The 20,104-nt window shown below is 44.4% G+C and overlaps 1 protein-coding gene across 3 annotated transcripts in view; it reads left to right on the top strand.

Annotated features, from left to right (window-relative positions):
- Window positions 1-19,667, top strand: part of PLB1 (phospholipase B1) — a 124,273-nt gene extending 104,606 nt beyond the window's left edge. For all 3 annotated transcript variants that reach the window (XM_075925371.1, XM_075925369.1, XM_075925370.1), the window contains 11 exons: window positions 512-555; window positions 1,617-1,716; window positions 3,064-3,115; window positions 5,280-5,360; window positions 7,416-7,481; window positions 11,388-11,482; window positions 12,802-12,883; window positions 13,928-14,032; window positions 15,230-15,325; window positions 18,360-18,434; window positions 18,964-19,667. In XM_075925371.1, the coding sequence (XP_075781486.1) occupies window positions 512-555; window positions 1,617-1,716; window positions 3,064-3,115; window positions 5,280-5,360; window positions 7,416-7,481; window positions 11,388-11,482; window positions 12,802-12,883; window positions 13,928-14,032; window positions 15,230-15,325; window positions 18,360-18,434; window positions 18,964-19,185 (1,018 nt within the window). In that variant the 3' untranslated portion in view covers window positions 19,186-19,667. The remainder of the gene's footprint in view (window positions 1-511; window positions 556-1,616; window positions 1,717-3,063; window positions 3,116-5,279; window positions 5,361-7,415; window positions 7,482-11,387; window positions 11,483-12,801; window positions 12,884-13,927; window positions 14,033-15,229; window positions 15,326-18,359; window positions 18,435-18,963) is intronic.
- The last annotated feature ends 437 nt before the right edge of the window (window positions 19,668-20,104 follow it).

The following is a 20,104-nucleotide window of genomic DNA, read 5'->3' as shown; positions in this document are numbered from 1 at the left end:
AAGGCTATGTGTATAATACAGCCCGTGTTGGCAATCCCCTGATCAACATAAGTTACACTGACGTACATAAGTGCTCATGTGCACAGCGCTATATCGCTGGGAGAGCATCTCACGCTAACCTAACTTCTGCTGGTCACCGAGATGGTGTTTTAGGCCAGTGGGAAAAAGCTCTCCTGTTGGCACAGAGCATCTTCTCTGGATGCACTGCAATGGCGCAGCTACATCCATTCAGTGGTGCCGTGGCAGCGCTGCACTTGTAGCTATGGCCTAAGGCTGTGTGCACAGCCCTGCTTGACTTGGTCTGAAATCTCCCTTTTGGTACTTTCCCTGAATACACACTTGACTGGTGGTTTATCCTCCTTATTCCTAATTGAGCCTCTTCTTTTTATTCCCCTGAGCTGATATGGCAGCAACCTGCTATGGTGACCATACGACAGATGGTCTGTGCGTACAGTACTAACACTGCTGACTGATTGATTCTGTTCCTTCCCTCCTGTCCCGTCTCCCATAGTATTGGAGGTGATGGAACCCTGGAGGCTCACACGACTTTACCCAGTGAGTATTTTGAAAATCACAAAAGTTGGGGGAAGGGGACTTTTTGCTCCAAGACTAGGCCAGGCAAATGCTAGAAAGTCTGTGCTGGCTTCCCATCTTCCTTAGACAGGACACAGAATGCACATCTGTTGGGAATTTATTCCAGTCACAGGTCAACATTGGAGAGAACTCCTTAGCTAAAAGTTTCAGTCAGTTCCTCCACATAGCAGTTCTGGATGGGGCTGTAACATCAGCTCAGCTGAACTGATCAGGGACAGATTAAAGGAGGAAATGACTATGATACATACCCAAGGCATATGCTCTTCCTTTATTTCTCTCAGTAACCACAAGTGTACTAATGCACTACAGAGCAATTGATGATCCATGGAGTGCTGGATGGTCACGTGGTGATGGCTTCTCCTTATTTCCACCTGCTAACTGGCTCTGAAAGAAGCTAATGATAATTACAATTATTTGCCTAGCACTAGTATTTTTTCCATGTGAGCAATTGTAGTTGCCATGGAGATTACAAATGGAAGGGGAGGTGATCCTTGTGACCATGAATTAGAGGGAGATTGGTTCATGACAATTCCTCTAATAATATGTGATCCATGCTCTGGAACAATTTGGCAATGCCTGAGAGTGTGTACGATTTTATTTCAGTCATTATCTTATATCCATGTGACATGGTCATCAGTGGATTTTAAAGAAAAATGGGAGTCTGTTTTCTGCTGTGTAAAGTATTATGAATGGACTGCTAAATACAAAGAGGCTTTGAACTTCACCTTCCGCATTAATGACACGGTAACAATAATAATTTGCATATATAATGCCTTCCAGCTGAGGTTCTGAATCAGTTCTACAAACATGAATTAAAGCCTTGTTTCACCTTTGAGAGAGGTATCATTACCTCCGTGTATCTGGAGAAACTGAGGCAAACATAGGTGCCCAAAGTCAAAGTGAATGTGTGTTGATTTTTAGACTTATGCCTTAACCACAAGACTGGCATGTGGGTTCAATAGGAGGTGCTGCTGATCCTTGCAGTGCAAAGGGTAACCAGCATGTCTTCTCGTGTCTTTAAGATATTTTGAAAAAGTTTAATCCAGAACTCTTCGGCTTCTCCACTGGCACCGAAAAGGAAACGGCCGGGTTCAACTTAGCAGTGGGAGGAGCCAAAGCAAAGTAAGCATAATCCCAGCCTAGTTGGGGCGATAGTGGGACAAGGACTTGGTGGACTGGCAGGTTAGGAGTAAGCTGCATCCCAAGACTAAGGTAACTCTTGATTTAATACTAATGATTAGACCAGTTGCTTTTTAATGGCTGATCCTATCTATAGCTTTCCTATATCTCTAAGGTATAATATTCTTTCTTCTGAATATTTGAAGAGTGTGTATTTCTGACTTTTTCTACATAGGAGAGATGTTGCCTTTTGACTAGACCTTCTCATCTCCTATTTTCCAAGTCCAATATCAGACACTCCTTATTCCCACAGGGAATTTTCCCATAAATCTTGTCCATTTAGGTCAGTGGGTCGGTGTCAGGCCAGGGCTGTAAAGATCCAAAAGCTGTTGGTTGAATTCTGGGAAATGAGATGGAATATCGCAGTCCAGTGCTTAATGAGTAGGAGTCTTATTATTAGCATTAAAAACTACCCGGACACTAGAGCAGCAGAAGACTGAACAAGATATGGAGACTGAGCCACCATGAGAGTCACTGTGAGGTAAAATGTGCAGGCAGCCTACATTGTTGCTATTCCCAATCTATGGAGACACAGAGGACTTCAGTCTTGAGAACTTTCAATCCAGCACCTTTCACCAGCACTAAATTTACTTAAAAGTATGTTGCAAGTTAGCCAGCAAAGCTTACATGACTGGGAAACACCCTGTCATCTCCAAGAGCAGGTTTGGGAATTGAATGTTTTCTTCCAAACACAATCCATTTGAGCCAGTTCTTCAAGAAGAACCCATTTCAGTTACCCTGTTACTTGGCAGTCATCTTGGCTGGAACCCATGTAGCTCAGATTATGCACAAGACTGACGTGATTATTTGTGTGGCCTAGTTCAAATAGGGCGCTATGGCCTGGGCCACCGTGGCCATACACGGGGCCCGGGGCTCTGGCTCTGCTTTTGCAGGGCTGAGTCATCTGATCTCCAGTGGCTTGAAGAGCTCCAAGTGGGCTGGGTTGACAGGGGCGCCCTCACTATCAGCACCTGTGTGCTGGGGGCCCTACCAGGCAGGGGGGCAGTTGCCGCCATGCACAGTTTGCAGCTTCGGGACACGGCTCAGGTTGGTCACACTGCCAATAGAGTGTGGGACCATATTCAGGGGAATCTACTGCATACACGTCATGCCGGCCCTGATTATCCACTTATGATTGTTCTCACATGTGACCCATCAGTTTCCCTGGATGCCCCCTTGGTTCTGAAGTTCTGGAGTTAAGAGGAGAAAATGAAGCCTTCCCGAGTTGCTTTTATTCTGCTTATCATTTCAGAACGAGGATCTGAATGTTCTTCTTTCCTCTGTCCACAGTGATATGTCAACCCAGGCTCGTGAACTGGTTGAGCTAATGAGAGGCAGCTCAGTAAGTGCATAGCTCCTATAACCCATTTAGCATGTTTGGGTGGTGGGGAGAAGTGGATTTCACTCAGTTGTGGTGTTTGGAAAATGTTTGTTAAACTGTCAAGGTGGATGTGCAGTGGGTGGATCACAGCAGCCAGGAGATTGTTCAAAGGAAGCCTGGCACGAAAGAAACTCAGGCCCGATGAAGGTTAATATAGATAAATGAATAACAACAACACATCAAGATGCAGCCCCTACCCTGTATTGCTGAAAATGTAATTTAAGGCAAGGTGCAACAAAGTGTAACAAAGAATAGGGGGGAAGGAAGAGTGGGAGACCCAGTGTCAGAGGTAAGCAAAGGTCTAACGTAATGGTTGTGAATCACTGAAAAGGTGGAGTGGAGAGGACAGGAGGGGTATGCTGTACACAGACAGGCTGGAGAAAGGGAAGGGACTGAGAGACCGGTATGAATGGTGGCTAGGGAACTGGACAGGGGAAAGGACAGAAGCAAAGATGAAAGTGTGTGGCCTGGTGAGCCTGTGGAGACAAAAGCCAATGAATTAAAACAGGCAGCTGCACTGAGCCAGGTATCTGAGGCAGGGGGCCTACCACTCATGCCTAGACTCCCTGCCTCGAGGAAGTTGGTGATGCTGGGGTGCTGTGCTGCTGAGGGGATGGCTGTACACTGGCCAATAGGTGAGGCCACCTGAAGTTATGGCCTTGGCCAGCTCACTGATGCAATACTATGCAATGTAGTGGGGGAAGGGGAATCCCAAGGATTTCCCAGGTTTTATGGAGGCATGAGGTAGCCTGCTGCTTTCTCCAGAGTGGTCTGCTGATCCTGGCCCAATGGGGGCTGGGAAGGGGACCAGAGGGCTCCCTGGATTTTATCATAGCCACAAGCGCTGCCTTTTCTGGGATGTGTGACAATCAGGAGACACCTGGTCTCCCTCCTCAAGGTGATGGTGGAGCCTTTGTAGGCTGATGGGTGCTGTGGAGAGGCTTTTTGGTCCAGGGAGATTAATGTGGGAATGCCCCGTGTTTCCTGACCCCGAATGGGCCATGGGTAGGAGTATGGAAAAGGCAGGACTCTCCAAATCATGTGTCCCTGTGCAGCTGCCCAGATGCCATGGGCCGATGTTACTGTCAGTTATTCTGCGTTGTGAATTTTTTGTCAGGGTGCGGGAAAAGAGAGTCTGCCTCCCTCTCTGACTGGAGCTGAGTGGGAAAACTGGCAGTTGAGCAAAAGACTAATTTGCTCTGAGGTTTAGTAGGGTGTTTCCCTTCATTCACACCTTTAAAAATAGCGGGCAGGACTTTGTCCTGCCTGGCACCCCACTGGAGGGCAAAGGAGGGGGGAATGAGATGAGAATCCAGCCCTTTGGTAATTCCCAAGCCCTTCCTGTATTTGTGGGAGAGATCACAGCCGTTAGTTATATAAACTCTCTGCTCTAAAAATAGATGGCTTCCATTCCTTTCTTTGTACTGCATGTTACAGAATGTTTTCCACTGAGTTCCAGCTCGCCGCAGCTCTATTGTTGGCTGGTGGTGACGTGGATTTTGCAGCTGCCCTTATGAGCCCAGTGAAGTCACCAGCCTCCTGGACTCTTCTGTTTTAATCCAAATGTCTGTCCCCCCTTTTCAGCATTTCTGGTAGTACTCACTCAGCTGACAGGGACTGCCAGTGACTCATGTTCCCCTGAAGCAGCCTCAGTGCAGTATGGTCTAATCCTTTCCCCTTCCCCTGCTTACTGCTGCACTGCACCCAGCATCTGGCACTAACTGGTAGATCTCCCTTCCCATCCCATCCCGTGCTGCCAAAATCCATTTTGAACAGTGCTCTCAGTAAACAGAACATTGTACAGCAGCCGCCCTGACAGCCCATCAGGCAGACAGCTGCTCCTTCCCCGTTCTGGTGGGAATTTTATCACAAAAGCCAGGATGTATTTGACACTCTCCCTCCCCCTCCTTCCCCCCCCCCCCCCCCCCCCGGGCCAAATTTCCCCTCAGAGAGATGCACATGGTTTCTTGTCTTCACTTCTCCCATTGTTAATTCTGAGTGGCTCATTTTCATTGTTTTGACACTCCTGGTATACTCCATGTAACTATATTTGTTAATGTTGCAAATATCCCTAAGCAATTTTGAGGTATTGGGACATTGCACTCTGTTATTTTTATGTCACTAGAAAATCAACTTTAAGGAGGACTGGAAACTGATCACTCTCTTTGTTGGAGGCAATGATCTGTGCCATTACTGCTTGGACAGGGTATGTATCTATAGCAGAGATGACAGCCATGCCAGGGCCCTGGGCAAGGTGGGGGTGGGTAGGCCTCGGCTCTGTGCTCCTGGAAGGGACAGAAGGGGCAGGGCTAGGGTAACCAGCCCTCAGCACCACTCAGAGCGTGCCATGCTCCCCAGCCCTTAGAGCTGCCCAGAGCGCACCACACGGCCCTCCAACAGTTATTTAAAGGGCCCATGGCTCTGGGCACTGCCGCTGCCACAATTGTAGCAGCAGCAGTGCCCAAGAGCCTTGGGCCCTTTAGAATGCTGGGCCCCAGGGCAGTTGCCTCCTTTATGCCCCCTCTTTTGGTAAGCCTGTATAGAAACTGGGCACAGCTCTGGTGAGCGAGGTTAGTAATCTCTTCATTTCCTCTTTGTCAGACAGAAAATGCTCTTGTACCTCTAAAAAGCAATGGGAACTTGTGTTGATTTCATATCTCCCTTAGCTGCTTTTACAGTGTGATTTTGGAGCTCTAGACCAGTGCTTCATTATTAGTAGTTTTTAAGAGCTATCTGCCCAGCACTGTACAACACACAGCAGAAGATGCTGTCCCTGCCTTGAGGAGACTGCAGTCTAAATACAGGTAGACCAGACAATCTGAATGTGAAATCCTTCTGTGTGTCCTTACTGAGACATTGAAGTGCCACTGAGTTCTAGAAAGTGACTTCATAACACTGCCAGGAGGGGGTTCCATCTTTCAGGTCTGTCTTAGAGTTGCTAACTCTCCAGGATTCTCTTGGAGTCTCCAGGAATCTTTAATTAAAGATTGTCATGTGATGAAACTTCATGCATACATCTAACCAAAATTGGTAACCTTACTCTCTATATAGGGTATGTCTACATTGCATTCCTCTTCCAAGAGAGGAATGAAAATGCAGACACCCGAAATTGGAAATGAAGTGTGGATTTGAATTTCCCATGCTTCATTTGCATAATCGTGGACTGCCGCTTTTCCGAAATAGTGTCTTTCGAGACAACAAACGCAGTCCCCGTGGGGTTATTTCGAGAGAAAACCCCTCCTTCCTTACTTGGTAAGGGTTATTTCAAAGGAAAGGTTTTCTCTCGAAATAACCCCACAGGGACCGCATTTGTTGTCTCGTAAGACGCTATTCCGGAAAAACGGCAGTCTGCAATTATGCAAATGAAGCACGGGAAATTCAAATCTGTGCTTCATTTGCAATTTTGGGTGTCTGGATTTGCATTCCTCTCTCAGAAGAGGAATGCAATGTAGACCTACCCTATGATACCAGAGCAAAATTTTACAAATAGAAATGTCTTTTCCTGACAACCAACCATGGAAGCTCACCATTCTGATCTGAGAATCAATCTAGGTTCTTTCCTTCTCATACATCATCCCCTGTAGTAAAGATTCTTCAGGATAAACTATGTGCCTGACCCAGCACCCACAGATATCAATAGGAGTTTCTCTTTTAACTTTCAGTGGATGCTAGACTGGGGCCTATCTACCCAATAACACCCTTACAAGTCCATATTCAAAGTGGGGTTGTATAGTATCGCTGAGTGCCTACTTTAACTTGCAGAATCATTTATGACTGGAGACTGCATACTGGAGGATAGAACCCATTTTGATTCTCAGATCCCATGTTTAATATCCTGGGCTGGCAGTTAGGAAACCAAATCTCTTTATACCTGGAGCAAACCTGGTCTGGAATCAGTGAAACACATTAACCATGATTTATTCAGTCATTCTTCAGAGTAGAAATGCTAACTGTACTTTAAAAGAATGCTATCAAGAATTGTTATAAAACAATAGGGTTTGAACTGTGATTAAGGGAATGCATTGGTCACATGGAAATGCCACAATTATTAGACAAACTATGTCACAATAGGAACAGAACTCAGTATCCATTTGCTCCAAAAACACAAACCTGTGCTATTGGAGATAAAAGGAAGCATTTGGACAATAATATAAAATCTAGCCTCTTGCAGGCCTTGCAATGGACCAAGTGGGGTTTTTTTCCCCAGCTGTAGTTTCTTGCACAGTGGAGAAATGACTGATGTAATTCTCTTTTTATACAGGAGACCTATTCGGGAGAAAATTATGTAAAACACCTTCAGGCTGCTCTTGATATCCTTTACCAGGAGGTAAGATTTTAAGATACTTAATCGGGCTTAATTTTGGCAATCATACTCAGATACTTTTCACCTCTGACAGTGTTCATGATTGTTTCATTCAAAACCTTGCACCAAATAGCTAGAGCAGGAACTTTAACACTGATTAATAGTCCAATGACCTTGCTAGCTAATGGGCAGTAAAGAGGTGGGCTGCTGCTTTGGGGAAAACTGCAGAATAGCGTTCCCTTCTATAGTTATTTAGTATCAGGTGTTATTTCTACATGTGAATGTCATGAGGTGGAAAACCCCCCCAAAATACTAGAATGAGCAAAAATCTTCCATCAATTCGTGGACTCCCAAGTTCAGCTGAATTTAGGAAATGTTTTCTGAGCCATCAAATGTCCCTCAATGTCACGGCCTCCTGCACTGCTACAGAAAAGAGAGAGAGAGAAAACAAGCACAAGAGTAAAGGAAGAACTGACTGTCCTTGATTTTCACATTTTAATGGTGTGGGTGGAGGAGGGATACAGAAAAACCGCAGAAGCTAAACAATATAATCTGGCCCTGAGCATGCTGCAATCAAGCCTGAGGATTTTCTACAGATTCCTCCTCCTGCCTGGACTCACCTCACCATGTTGCTCCAGAATCCAAACCAATCTTTTTTAAAAAATTGCATTTTTAACCCTTGAAGTTGTAAAAATAACCAAAAGATGAAGAAACCTAATTAGAGGTTAGTACACTAGCCTAGGGCTTGGAAGAGATGGGTTCAATTTCCTGCTTCATCGCAGACTTCCTGTGTGACCTTGGGCAAATCACATTGCTTCGTGCCTCAGTTTCCCATCTATAACAAGAGGATAATAACACTGCCCTGTCTCATAGTATGTCTATACTACACCACTAATTTGAACTAACTTAATTCGAATTAGTTAATTCAAAATAAGCTAATTCGAATTAGTGCATCTAGACCTTGCTAATTCGAAATAGCATGTCCACATTGAGTGGACCCTGAACCAAAGTTAAGGCTGGTCGGAACCAGTGCCGGCAGGGCATCAGGTTAGGACTTAGAGTGTGGAGCTGTTGCCTCAGGCTAGCCCAGGGCTGTGCTTAAAGGGACCTGACCCCCATTCCGGACAGACAGTTCTCAGGGTTCCCCACTTGCTTGTCTAACTCGATGAGGGACAGCAAAGCAGTCCTGTCTTGGAGTGCCAACACTCGGCCCATCACAGCACTCAGCCATCAGCCCGGCTGCACTTGCCGCAGGCTGCCATCCGGGGGGGGGAGTCAATCAGGGGGCTGTCAGGATCCAGGAGGCCCTGTAGGAGAGCTTCCACCCCGAGGAGCCCACAGAGCCACCCCAGTCCTCCCCATCGGAGGCTTGTGCCCCATTCCCCCCTCACCTCCTTCCACTTACCCTTCACTAGCCTCCCTTCCTGATGTATAAAATAAAGGACACATGTTCAAAAATAGAAACTCTCTTTATTTAACAAAACTGGGGGAGGGAGATTAACCTCTGGGGAGACTGGGAAAAGGAGGTGGGGGAGGGGAAGAGAGAGGGTGGGAGAGGGGAGGGGAAAACCTGGGAGGAGGGAGCTGGAAGGGGGAAGCCAGGGGAAGGAGGAGGAGGGGAAGTATCAAACTATGGTATGCCATATCTTCAGTACTGTGTACAGATGTGGTCTCCTCACCTCAAAAAAGATATTTTGGCCTTGGGAAGGGTTCAGAAAAGGACAACGAAAATGATTAGGGGTTTGGAACAGGTCCCATATGAAGAGAGGCTAAAGAGACTGGGACTTTTCAGCTTAGAAAAGAGGAGTCTGAGGGGAGATATGATAGAGGTCTATAAAAGCATGAGTGGTGTGGAGAGGGTGAATAAAGAAAAGTTATTCATTAGTTTGCATAATATAAGGACTAGAGGACACCAAATGAAATTAATGGGCAGCAGGTTTAAAACTAATAAGCGAAAGTTCTTCTTCACACAGCACATAGTCAACCTGTGGAACTCCTTGTCAGAGGAGGCTAAGAAGGCTAGAACTATAACAGAGTTTAAAGAGAAATTAGATAAATTCATGGAGGTTGGGTCCATAGAGTGCTATTAGCCAGGGGGTAGGAATGGTGTCCCTGGCTTCTGCTTGTGGAAGGCTGGAGATGGATGGCACGAGACAAATCGCTTGGTCATTGTCTTCGGTCCACCTCCTCCGGGGTATCTGGTGCTGGCCGCTGTCGGCAGACAGGCTACTGGGCTAGATGGACCTTTGGTCTGACGCAGTACGGCCATTCTTATGTTCTTATGTTCTAAGCTCAGGGCTCAGGGTCGGGGGTCTCACTGGACAAACTTGATTTTCATGCAGACCTGCTCCTGGGTTCGCATGTGGCCTATTTCATGAGGAGTAATGGTAGTTCGAACTAGGAAGCCTAGTTCGAACTACCTAGTTCGTGCCCCGTGTAGCTGCGCTGCACAGGGTTCGAACCAGCGGGGTTTTAAAAATGGCGGCTCCCCGCTTATGCAAATGAAGCCCGGGAAATTCAAATCCCGGGCTTCATTTGCAAGTGCAGTATGCCTACATTACCCTCCTAGTTCGAACTAGGAGGGTAGTGTAGACATACCCTACATGCTACACCATGTATGCACCTATAATCCCATAGTCTCACGCACACATGTGCCCGCACATAATGTTTCAGTGTCCAGTAGCATCAGAACTTGACATCTAATCTCTGCTACAAAGAGAAAGATGTGATCCTCTACTCCATCTGTGCCATTCTTAGGGTTTTTTTTAGTCCAAGAAAACACACTAATTAGCATCACTCTTTGGCAAACGCTCATGGGGGTGGAGTAATGTTGTTGCAGCTAACCCTGAAAGACTATCCACATTCTCCATCATCAACATAAGGATGAAACTTTGCCTTTTGAATCTGCCCTGGGCTTAATGCTTCAGAGTCAGTGGGTCTGGACTGGAATGCCTATTGCTGGCAGTGAAGCAGACTGTCGTGTTGGCAAGTCACACAGACACATTTTGAATACCCCAGCCAAAAGGCTAATAAATCAATGAACCATATGTAGGGCCAGATTGTAATCCTTGTAGATGGGAGTAATTCCTTGGACTTCAGCAAAGTGACTCCTGATTTACAGTGAGGTAACAGCGATCAGGATCTGGCTGTTCACTTTGCCCTCCACACCAGCATTGCCCAGGCAGGTGAAGAGTTGTAGCTTTAATTCTACTTTGCTGATGGCATTGAGTCGGGAGGAAGGGTGGCTTGGGGGAAATTCAGGTCAGTATACTGAACATTTCTGCTCTGAGCTGACTCCTCCATCTTAGCTTATAAGTTTATGATAAGAACATAAGAACGGCCGTACTGGGTCAGACCAAAGGTCCATCTAGCCCAGTAGCCTGTCTGCCGACAGTGGGCAACACCGGGTGCCCCAGAGAGGGTGGACCGAAGACAATGATCAAGTGATTTGTCTCCCCCCATCCCTCTCCAGCCTCTGACAAACAGAGGCCAGGGACACCATTTCTATCCCCTGGCTAATAGCCTTTTATGGACCTAACCTCCATGAAATTATCTAGCTTCTCTTTAAACTCTGTTATAGTCCTAGCCTTCACAGCCTCCTCTGGCAAGGAGTTCCACAGGTTGACTACGCACTGTGTGAAGAAGAACTTTTGCTTATTAGTTTTAATCCTGCTACCCATTAACTTCATTTGGTGTCCTCTAGTTCTTCTATTATGGGAACTAATAAATAACTTTTCTTTATTCGCAAAATGGTTTTCTCCACTGAGCCCCCAAGATAGATTTGTTCACCTCATAAATTTGGCACAGCTGGTGGTGTCCATTCTGTGGTAGCCCAGGATGCATTCGTTCCTACAAGTAGCCTTCCTGTCTTGTTATGTAACTGAGTCATGCTCTGTGCATTAACACACCTGGTTTCTCTGAACCCTGCAGCTACCTCGAGCGTTTGTCAACATGGTGGAGGTGATGGAGATTTCTGGACTGCGTCAAATAGAGAGGGAAACTTCAGGGTGTGCTGTTCCAGGGGCGTAAGTGTGCAAATCAAATAGCTATCTCTGCTTGATCCTATGTTTAAGGATAATCAATATCACTGGTATTAGTAAAGCAACCATACAAGGCTTAAAGGCCTCCTCCCTGTGGGAGGTTGAGTCTGGGAAGGATGATACTGCAAATACTATACTTACAATGTCGATGTCTTTCCTCTCCCATTGACTTCAGCAAAAGTGGTGCACACCAAAATGAAGACAGCATTGCAGTCTTACTGAATTTCTGTTCATTCAGTTACACAGTTATCTTTGGGGTGAAGCCACAGAGGATGAATCTGGATCTGAATGTCATCAACATCCAGGAACATTTGGAACTGGAGCTCTGGCTCTGATCCATCTCTGTATTCAAGTTTTATTATGACAGAAACCAGGTCCTTAGTCCAGCAAATCAAGATCACTGTGAATAAAGTCTAGGCCTACTGCAACCTACCTAACTGCTATAAAGTTTTTGCACTCTGGTGAACATTAGCCAAACATCAGGCTGGGCATCATACCACAAATTACAGTGTAATTTTCATAATGCGGAATTTCAAAGCCCTTTTGCACCTGCCTCTATTCCAGGTCACAGTCCTCTACAACAGCCAATGGCATCCCCAATGCCTGAATCCATATTCAGCTTCATTCCTTACTCTGTTGCTCAGATCAACACTTCTAGGGCAAAACCTCAGCTCTTTTGCATGCAAGGAAATAAGGAACTGGTTTTTACATCAAAAAGAGCTTCTCAAAAAGAGCAAGAGGTGACTTGAAATATGTATGTCATATATTTGAGTACCTTCATGTTGGGGACAGGAGGACACTCAGTGCTGAGATGTTCTTTAATCTCATGGAGAACAAAGACCAATGGCTAGAAGCTGAAACCAGACAGACTCAGAGTAGGAATTAGACACAAATTAACAGTGAGAGTGATGAACTACGGGGGGTGGGAATCCCCAATGTAAGTGGAAGAGTCTCCATCACCTGCTGTCATCAAATCAAGGATGGATGCTTTTCTGAACGATTTGTTTTAGTCAAACACAAGTTACTGGGTTCAATACAGGGATAACTTGGTGACATTTATTGGCCTGTGATATATATAGGAGGTCATATTAGATGATCTAATGGTCTGAAAAACAGTTGATTTATGTGGGGGTTTTCACTCTACGCAGCGTTTTTATCCACCTTGAAACTAGCCTGGTGATTTAACTTCTGCATTTAATAACTTAAGCCATCTTGAGCTTCTTAGAACTAAACCATGTTATTAATGAATACACAGACTGTCTAGGGTTGATGTTGATTTTGTTTTGTTTTGTTTTTCTTTCAAGGAGTGTTTGCCCATGTTTCTTAACCCCCCAGGAAAGCTCTCCTGAACTACAAGAAATGAAAATAATTAACAAAGATTTTCAGGTAACACCTGGATTCTGTTTCCTTAATTGTGCATCCTTGTCCTTGTCTTCCCTTTTTGTCATATCTGTCATCTTCCACCTAGAACTCCAACAAGTGTCATTTAGACCAGTGTTTCTCAACCTGTGGTACGAATACCCTTAGGGGTACTTGAGAGAGATCTGGGGGGTACATCAACACAATTGAAACTTGGAGAAAACTGAATTTTTGTTTTGTTTTACAGTGCTTTATTATTTTTGTACTTTTTACACCCAAACATTTCATCGCCCACCTGGATATGATTAAGTTGTTTAAACAAATGTGTTGTAATAGCAGAAAAAAAATTGTGTCTCCGAAAACTGTAGGTACTGGAGGTACTTATAATTTTTTTAAAAAAGGGGTACTTTATTAAAAAAAAGGATGAGAACACTGATTTAGACCATCTCTGACAGGAGTTTGTCTAACCTACTCTTGAAAATTTCTAGCGATGGACATTCCACAACCTCCCTAGGCAATTTATTCCAGTGCTTAACTGCCCTGACAGGAAGTTTTTCCTAAAGTCTAACTTAAATTTTCCTTACTGCAATTTCAGCCCCTTGCTTCTTGTCCTATCATCGGAGGTTAAAGAGAATATTTTTTCTCCCTCCTTCTTGTAACACCTTTTATTGGTACATGAAAGAAGTTAGCATGTACCCCCTCAGTCTTCTCTTTTCCAGACTAAACAAACCCAATTCTTTCACTTGTCATTTGAGGCACTCAGACTCACTAGGAACTTTTGAACATTTTAGTCCTAATCTTTTTTTAGAATCCTAAGCTTTAGACTTCATTGATGTCTATATGATTCATATATAATTTATCTATGCACCTTGAATCTATTCACATTCTCCTCCTATGGAAGTATCTCCACATGTTCAAAAAGGCTTTTTCTATACTCTTCTATGCTATCTAGGTTGAATTTATACTAATGGTTGAGAGAGGTGAAAGTTTCGCATTTTATAACCCTGGTTTAATGGGGGAGATAAATCTTGTAAATGGCCTTTGTGTTTTGTAACATGCAATCCAACACAGATCAAAAGCATGCTGATGGCCAGCAGCAGCCGCTATGCACAGCGTGAGGATTTTACTGTCGTGGTGCATCCGTTTTTCCGAAATACCATCATCCCACTAGGAAGTGTGAGTCTTGTTTTATTTCCTAACAGTTTTAGGCCAACATCAAGATTCATTTTGGACTGTGATGCTTATGGGGCAGGGTCCATGTCTTTATTATGTTTGCACGGACTCTAGCATATTATGGACATTGCAAAAAAATAAAAATATTAAAGTAGGAAAGAGCATATTGCTTGTGAATCTACTGGAGACTTCAAGTGATTTCAGGAAATATGTGAGCACAGAATATATTGATTCCCTAAAAAGCCATAGTCCAGCTCGCCTCCCATTCTTTACCCCTTGCATCTTGCATGCAGTGTTAGTCAGGAATGCAGGAATTCAATGTGAAACTTGGCCAAAAACAGCCAGTTTTGTATAATATCTACCCTTTTGCCCTATCCCCACAGATCTTAAGCTCATCTTAAAAAGTGAATTTGGGTTCTGCTGAAAAGTGTGATATTGGCACCTGGAAACCAAAGACTGCCTACCACTTTAGCAATAGCAGTGCAAGCTTGCCCCAGGAAACCTTTGTGCTTCAACTGCATCAACCCCACAGTTTTGGGTATTCACTTGAAAAAGCAGCCTCAATTTGCCTGAAAGGTTTCAGAACTTGAAGCCAAGCAACAAATAACAATAAATAAACACGATCTTTCGAACCTGAGTGACATTCAGGATTTAGTTGATATTGCAATAATTGGTGTCCCTAGAAAATCCTTGATAGATTGTTCGACCACAAGTTCCTGGGTTTATTGAAATTCCACAGGCTGCATTATTCAGGAGGTCACATTAGATCTTTGGTTTGTGAGAGTGAAACCATGGGCTGTGATGAGGTGCTAATTGGTTGGTTTGTAGCATCAGAATATGAATCCATTATTACCACACTGATTAGAATTATGAAATTAGTTTGCCAAGAATTTTTGGCTTTTAGGTATGATATGCTGGGCCTCAAAGTCTGAGGAATCTCTGGGGTCAGTTATCCTGATGAGCCCTTCTGGCCTTAAAAACTATGGATGTTAAACAGCCACTGTCTCTTGATTGGTTGACACTATAGTCACTGCTTCAAATGGAAGATTCATATGTACTATGGCCTCTGTAGATGGAATCAAGATGTGGTTTTGCCTCAAGAGCAGGAGAAAAGAATGAGGCTGACATAGTAGGCTAGTTTGCAAGGTGGAAAGAAGCCTTTGACACTAGAGTGAATTATTACATTGTTTTGCATTGCAGGATGGGAAACCAGACCTGAGTTTCTTTTCTGTGGATTGCTTTCATTTCACTGAGAGAGGCTATGCTGAGATGGCCATAGCTCTCTGGAATAATATGGTAAGAGGTTGTAAAACAGATCTATATATATTTACAGAGGAGCCCAGAAGGTGCATGTGAGATGTTCAGATACTACATGGATAAGTGAAGTATAATTAGATAAATCAATAAGAAAGGAAGTTTTTAACTTTGTTGATGACCGAGATCCTATGCTGCCTTTCCTGGCCTGCAATAAAAGTTGCCTGGGATAAAGCTACCTTATTCTAGCAGGTTGATCCTTCTTCACTACTCCCAAAGGAAATGAGACATACTTATAGACCTGTCAATGTGCCATCAAGTAGAATACCTTCCCAACTGGACAAGCAGGGTGCATAGTTAAACATCTGGTTCTGTGTAACTGCTAAAATGCTGTTTGTCTTTAACAAGTATTCCCTTCTTTCAGAGAATGAGATTGCTTAGTGAATCTGAACAAAAGCTCCTTAGCTCTCCATCACCTGAGGCCTGCTTAGTGTTATATTATTAACATGTTCCACCACACGTTGCAGAGATCATGGGCCCTAGATGCTGCTGCTGCTGCTGCTGCTGCTGCTGCTGCTGCTGCCCTGCTAGTCACAGCAGTTACTATTAGGGAAGTTCACATTTTACCTCCCTGCACCACAGGGGCATTCACCTTTTGGGGAAGTACAAGGGGTGGTATTTATTCTTTCACCCTCCATCAGAGCTTTGCTGGGGGAAATGGCAGATTTAGAATTCTGTCAGAGTCCTGCCAGCCAATACTGCAAAGGGAATATGCTGAATTGGCACATCCCCAGCTCCTCCTCATCTTCAGGGCAGCGCTGTTCTCCATGGGCAGGGATGAATTCAGGCTATGAAGTTAGACTTGGTCACATCATAAGTAATTGAGCAGGATCCTTTAGAATTGAAAGTAATACGTTAAACCAGGATGTTTCCTGCCCCATGGAAAGCTCCTCTTTTGGGGCATTTGTATGTTGCCGCTGGCCTTTGTTCATTACCTAGACATGGTTGCCCTTTACTCCACTCCACCAACGTTTCTTATTCTGCCAAGGCTGCTATTCATCTCCAACATGTATTGGAACAAACTCTTCCATAGGGAATAATGAGTCTTATTCCTTTAACATACTGATGTGGGGGCTAGACCCTCAGCTACTGTGAATCAGTTCCCCTGATGGCAACAGAGCGTGGTTGATTTATGCCAGTTGAGGGTTTGCCCTTTTTGTTTAACACTAGTGGTTGTTCTTGTAAACCACCCCCACCCCATACCAGCTCACTGTGTACTGAGAGGCTGTGTGTGATTCTTGTAAGAATGTATTGTTTTTCTGTTCTGCTTTACTCAGCAGCCCAGTCCTGCTCCCTGAGCGAGCCCAGCACACTGCAGGCTGCTGGCCAGATGAGAGGAGTTCTCCTCAGTACACATAAAGGGATGGTGTGTCTAGCTGTCAGTGTGGGTATGCAGGGATGGGGCAGGCCCAGCAGGCTCAAGAAACCCCTCCCCTCCTTAAGTTCTCTGTGCTAGAACTAATCACAGACCCAGTCCCTGTGGTTCTAGGAGAAATGAACAGGAGACTGCTCCTACTTTGCAGGGAGAAATAGGAGCCATATCTTGCTCCCTCCACTTCCACCAGCACACTGAGATGGCCAGCAGCATGGCAGAGATCAGGCTATTATCCAGAGGGTTAATTCAGCATGTGCAGTCTCCCGGCGTACTGAGGAACTCAGTGGGGATAGTTCCTCTCCTGCCCAGAGCAGACCTGTAACACAGGCTGGGTCGTGGGGATGCAATCCGGCCCCAAATTAGCAGGCTGGAGCTTGCATTACACCAAATTACAAGTGGGATATGAATATGTTTGCTGCAGATACCCACATGTGATCAGCCCTTATGTGTGACCCCGTGCCAGATTTCTTCCCACCCTGACACAGCAAGAACCAGGAGTACAGATAGCCAGCAGACCACAGACAGAACTCAGATCATGTAGGTTACAGGGAATTCTCCTCAGGACACTTGCTGCCCTCCTTTAAGATGCAGCAAAAATAACTTATGCTCACTCCAAAGCATGCACCAGTAGGCCAGCCAGAGGGTTTTGACTCATGTGTGATGCTGACCTTTACCCAGCAGCAGAATTCCATGACAGTCAGCAAATCTTTGAATTCATTGGTTCACTTCACATTCTCTCTGCAGGGTTTTTTTTCCCACATAGTTTTCTCCTCTGTTGTTCTTACTGTTAACACTTAAAGCACCATTCTCTTGCACCTCACATGTTCCTTGCTTCACCTCTCATATTGCCTTTGATTTCTATGTTTGCTGTTTCACAAGACCACACAGCCAAGAAGCACTCCTAGTATTAACATCAGTGAATCTTATTACTGCAGTTCCTTTCCTGGTCTCATCTTTGGCTGGCCCATTCTTCCTTCCCTCCATCACTTGAGGTTGGTAGATGCGGTCATAGATGGTTAAAGGAAGTGGCACACTCATCCTGCACTGGTTTTTATTCTCTCCAAAAACTGCTGCAATAGAAAGTTCTGCCTCTCTTTATGGACCAAAACCTGCAGTCATTTATTTGACAAAATTGCCAGTAAAATCCTTTTCTGACTGAGGACTGCAGAGATTGATCTATTCTATACCACCACTATCACCTTGGAATCTGAACACCTTCCATAGTGTATTCAATGAGGTAACTAACACCTGCCATCTATGATTCATTCACTCTCATCCTCTGTGTACAGGGAAAATCGTGTGTGCAGTGAAGTGTTTTGTTTCAGTTGAGCACTCTGTGTTTATGACAGAGAAGGCAATGTCAAAGAAGCATGCCTTCACCTTGGAGAGAAGGTCGTGAGGATTGTGATGGTTTTCAAATCCTGTGATATTTAGTCCCATGGAGAGGACAAGAGTTCTCAATTCTTTTGGTCCTGGACATGTACAATGGCTGAAAAATTGTCCTAGGATGCATCCTCTCCCAGGACCCCTTGCAGTGCAAAGGAGTGTGTGATCAGATAGATCAGTGTAACCCACGCAAATCAGGAGAGTTTTGGAGGAAAACATCACTCTTAGATTTGCTGTCCCTTTTCTCTCTTTCAGCTGGAGCCAGTTGGTCAAAAGCAGAGCTACAATAACTTCACCCATAACAGATTGAAACTCAAGTGTCCAACCTCAGTAAGCAAACACCACAACTATATCCACACCCATGGGGCCCCTTTTGTTTTCCCATTCATTCTTGCCAGCAATATAATTCAAGCATATGAAAGAGTGCATCTTCTGTGGGTTTTAAATAGCACACAAACCTCTGGTTTTGTGACCAAAAACAGGTTTTCAGGAAAGTCTGCTTATGGGGAGTTAGTGAAAAAATGCAACATTTCCCCCAATGAGACCTTCTCATTTCAACCAGTTTTATTTTTTGCACTTGGTGATCTGCAGTGGATGGGTTCAGAAACAATGCCAAAGCTGCAATGATCTGAAATGTGTAAAAAGGAACACTCAGAGGGGTGGGGATGAGGGGATAAAATCACAATTTATAAATCTGTTGGGGGTAGGGGAACTTTCAGATAAGTCAGAGTGGAGAAATGGTCCACTCTATTGCTAAAGAAATAAGGACCATCCCATTTCAATAGGAGTATGTGACATATCGACTGAATGGTGCTCAGAGGTGTTCTGTGGCTAAGAAGATTCTCTCCTTCCTTTATAGGAGAATCCTTTTCTTTTCACATCCCGAAACAGTGGATTGCAAAATACAGCTCCTGTAGCAGGGACAGATGACCCATCAGTACCTTACTGGGCTGTGATTTTGGCAGCAGTAGCTGGAGTCCTGGCAGGTTCTGCACTCATTGGGATTTTGATGTCAAGAAGACTCAAGAAACACCAACATGAGAGAGAGACAGCCTTAGAAGTGAATTCAACAGCTCTGTAAACCAGATGCATATGAGGAACTTACATCTACCTCCTCCGGGACGAGGGTGATGAGAGAATAGGGGGAAGAGCAGCTTTGGATGTCTTTTCTCAACTAATCAAACCTGTCCATTTAAAAATAGAGGCAGAAGTATGGGCCAGTGATTCTCCATTCAGTCACCATGGTCATAAAGGACATGACTGTTTACTTTCCCTGGCAGTGTGCTGCACATTGGCCATGCTGTGGAAAGAAACAAACATTTCTTAGTACATGACATCTTCCTCCTTTGGGATGCATTGATTTTCTGTATGATGGAAATTGCTCAGGATGCCAGTTCCCCATGTGAAGTGAGAAAACTATTCATATATGTTGTAGCCTTATGAAGTGCTCGCCCCAACCTGTTCTGTGGGGGACACTGGGTTAAATATAATGGTTGGGGTCATTGTTATGGACTGTTAACTATTCTCCCCAAAAGTGTAATAAATTCAAAATGAAAACAGTGACATCTTTTGTTGAAGTCAAGTGAGAACCCTGAATTAATACAACAAGACTTGGCTTTAAGAAAAAAGAAGCTTTATTCAATAATTTCAGTCTGGCTGAAGACCTAAATAGAATTGACTAAACTTTTCTTAGAGGGCCCGTTTCAGGATGCATGAAGCCCAACTTGGAATCTTTGGGGTCCATTCCTTATTGAAATTGTTCAGAAATTCAGATCAGGAGCATGAAGGAGATTTTCCTTGCACATTACACAGATTACCTCTTTCATTGTTTTACGCTTTTCTGACATAAGGGAGACGACTGAGATGGACTGTTAAGGACCTTCTTTTCTCATATCCCTATAATTTCCTATGTCGTCAATTTTAGTTAAGAGATTCTAAATTCATTGAAGCCAAAAGCACTTTAATTTGCTGAGGTTTTTGTCAACTCCCATTGATTTTGT

This window comes from Pelodiscus sinensis, chromosome 3, assembly GCF_049634645.1.
Source record: "Pelodiscus sinensis isolate JC-2024 chromosome 3, ASM4963464v1, whole genome shotgun sequence".
Taxonomy (NCBI): Eukaryota; Metazoa; Chordata; order Testudines; family Trionychidae; genus Pelodiscus; species Pelodiscus sinensis.
Note: the sequence above shows the minus strand (reverse complement) of the source record. Positions and strands in the feature narration are given on the sequence as shown.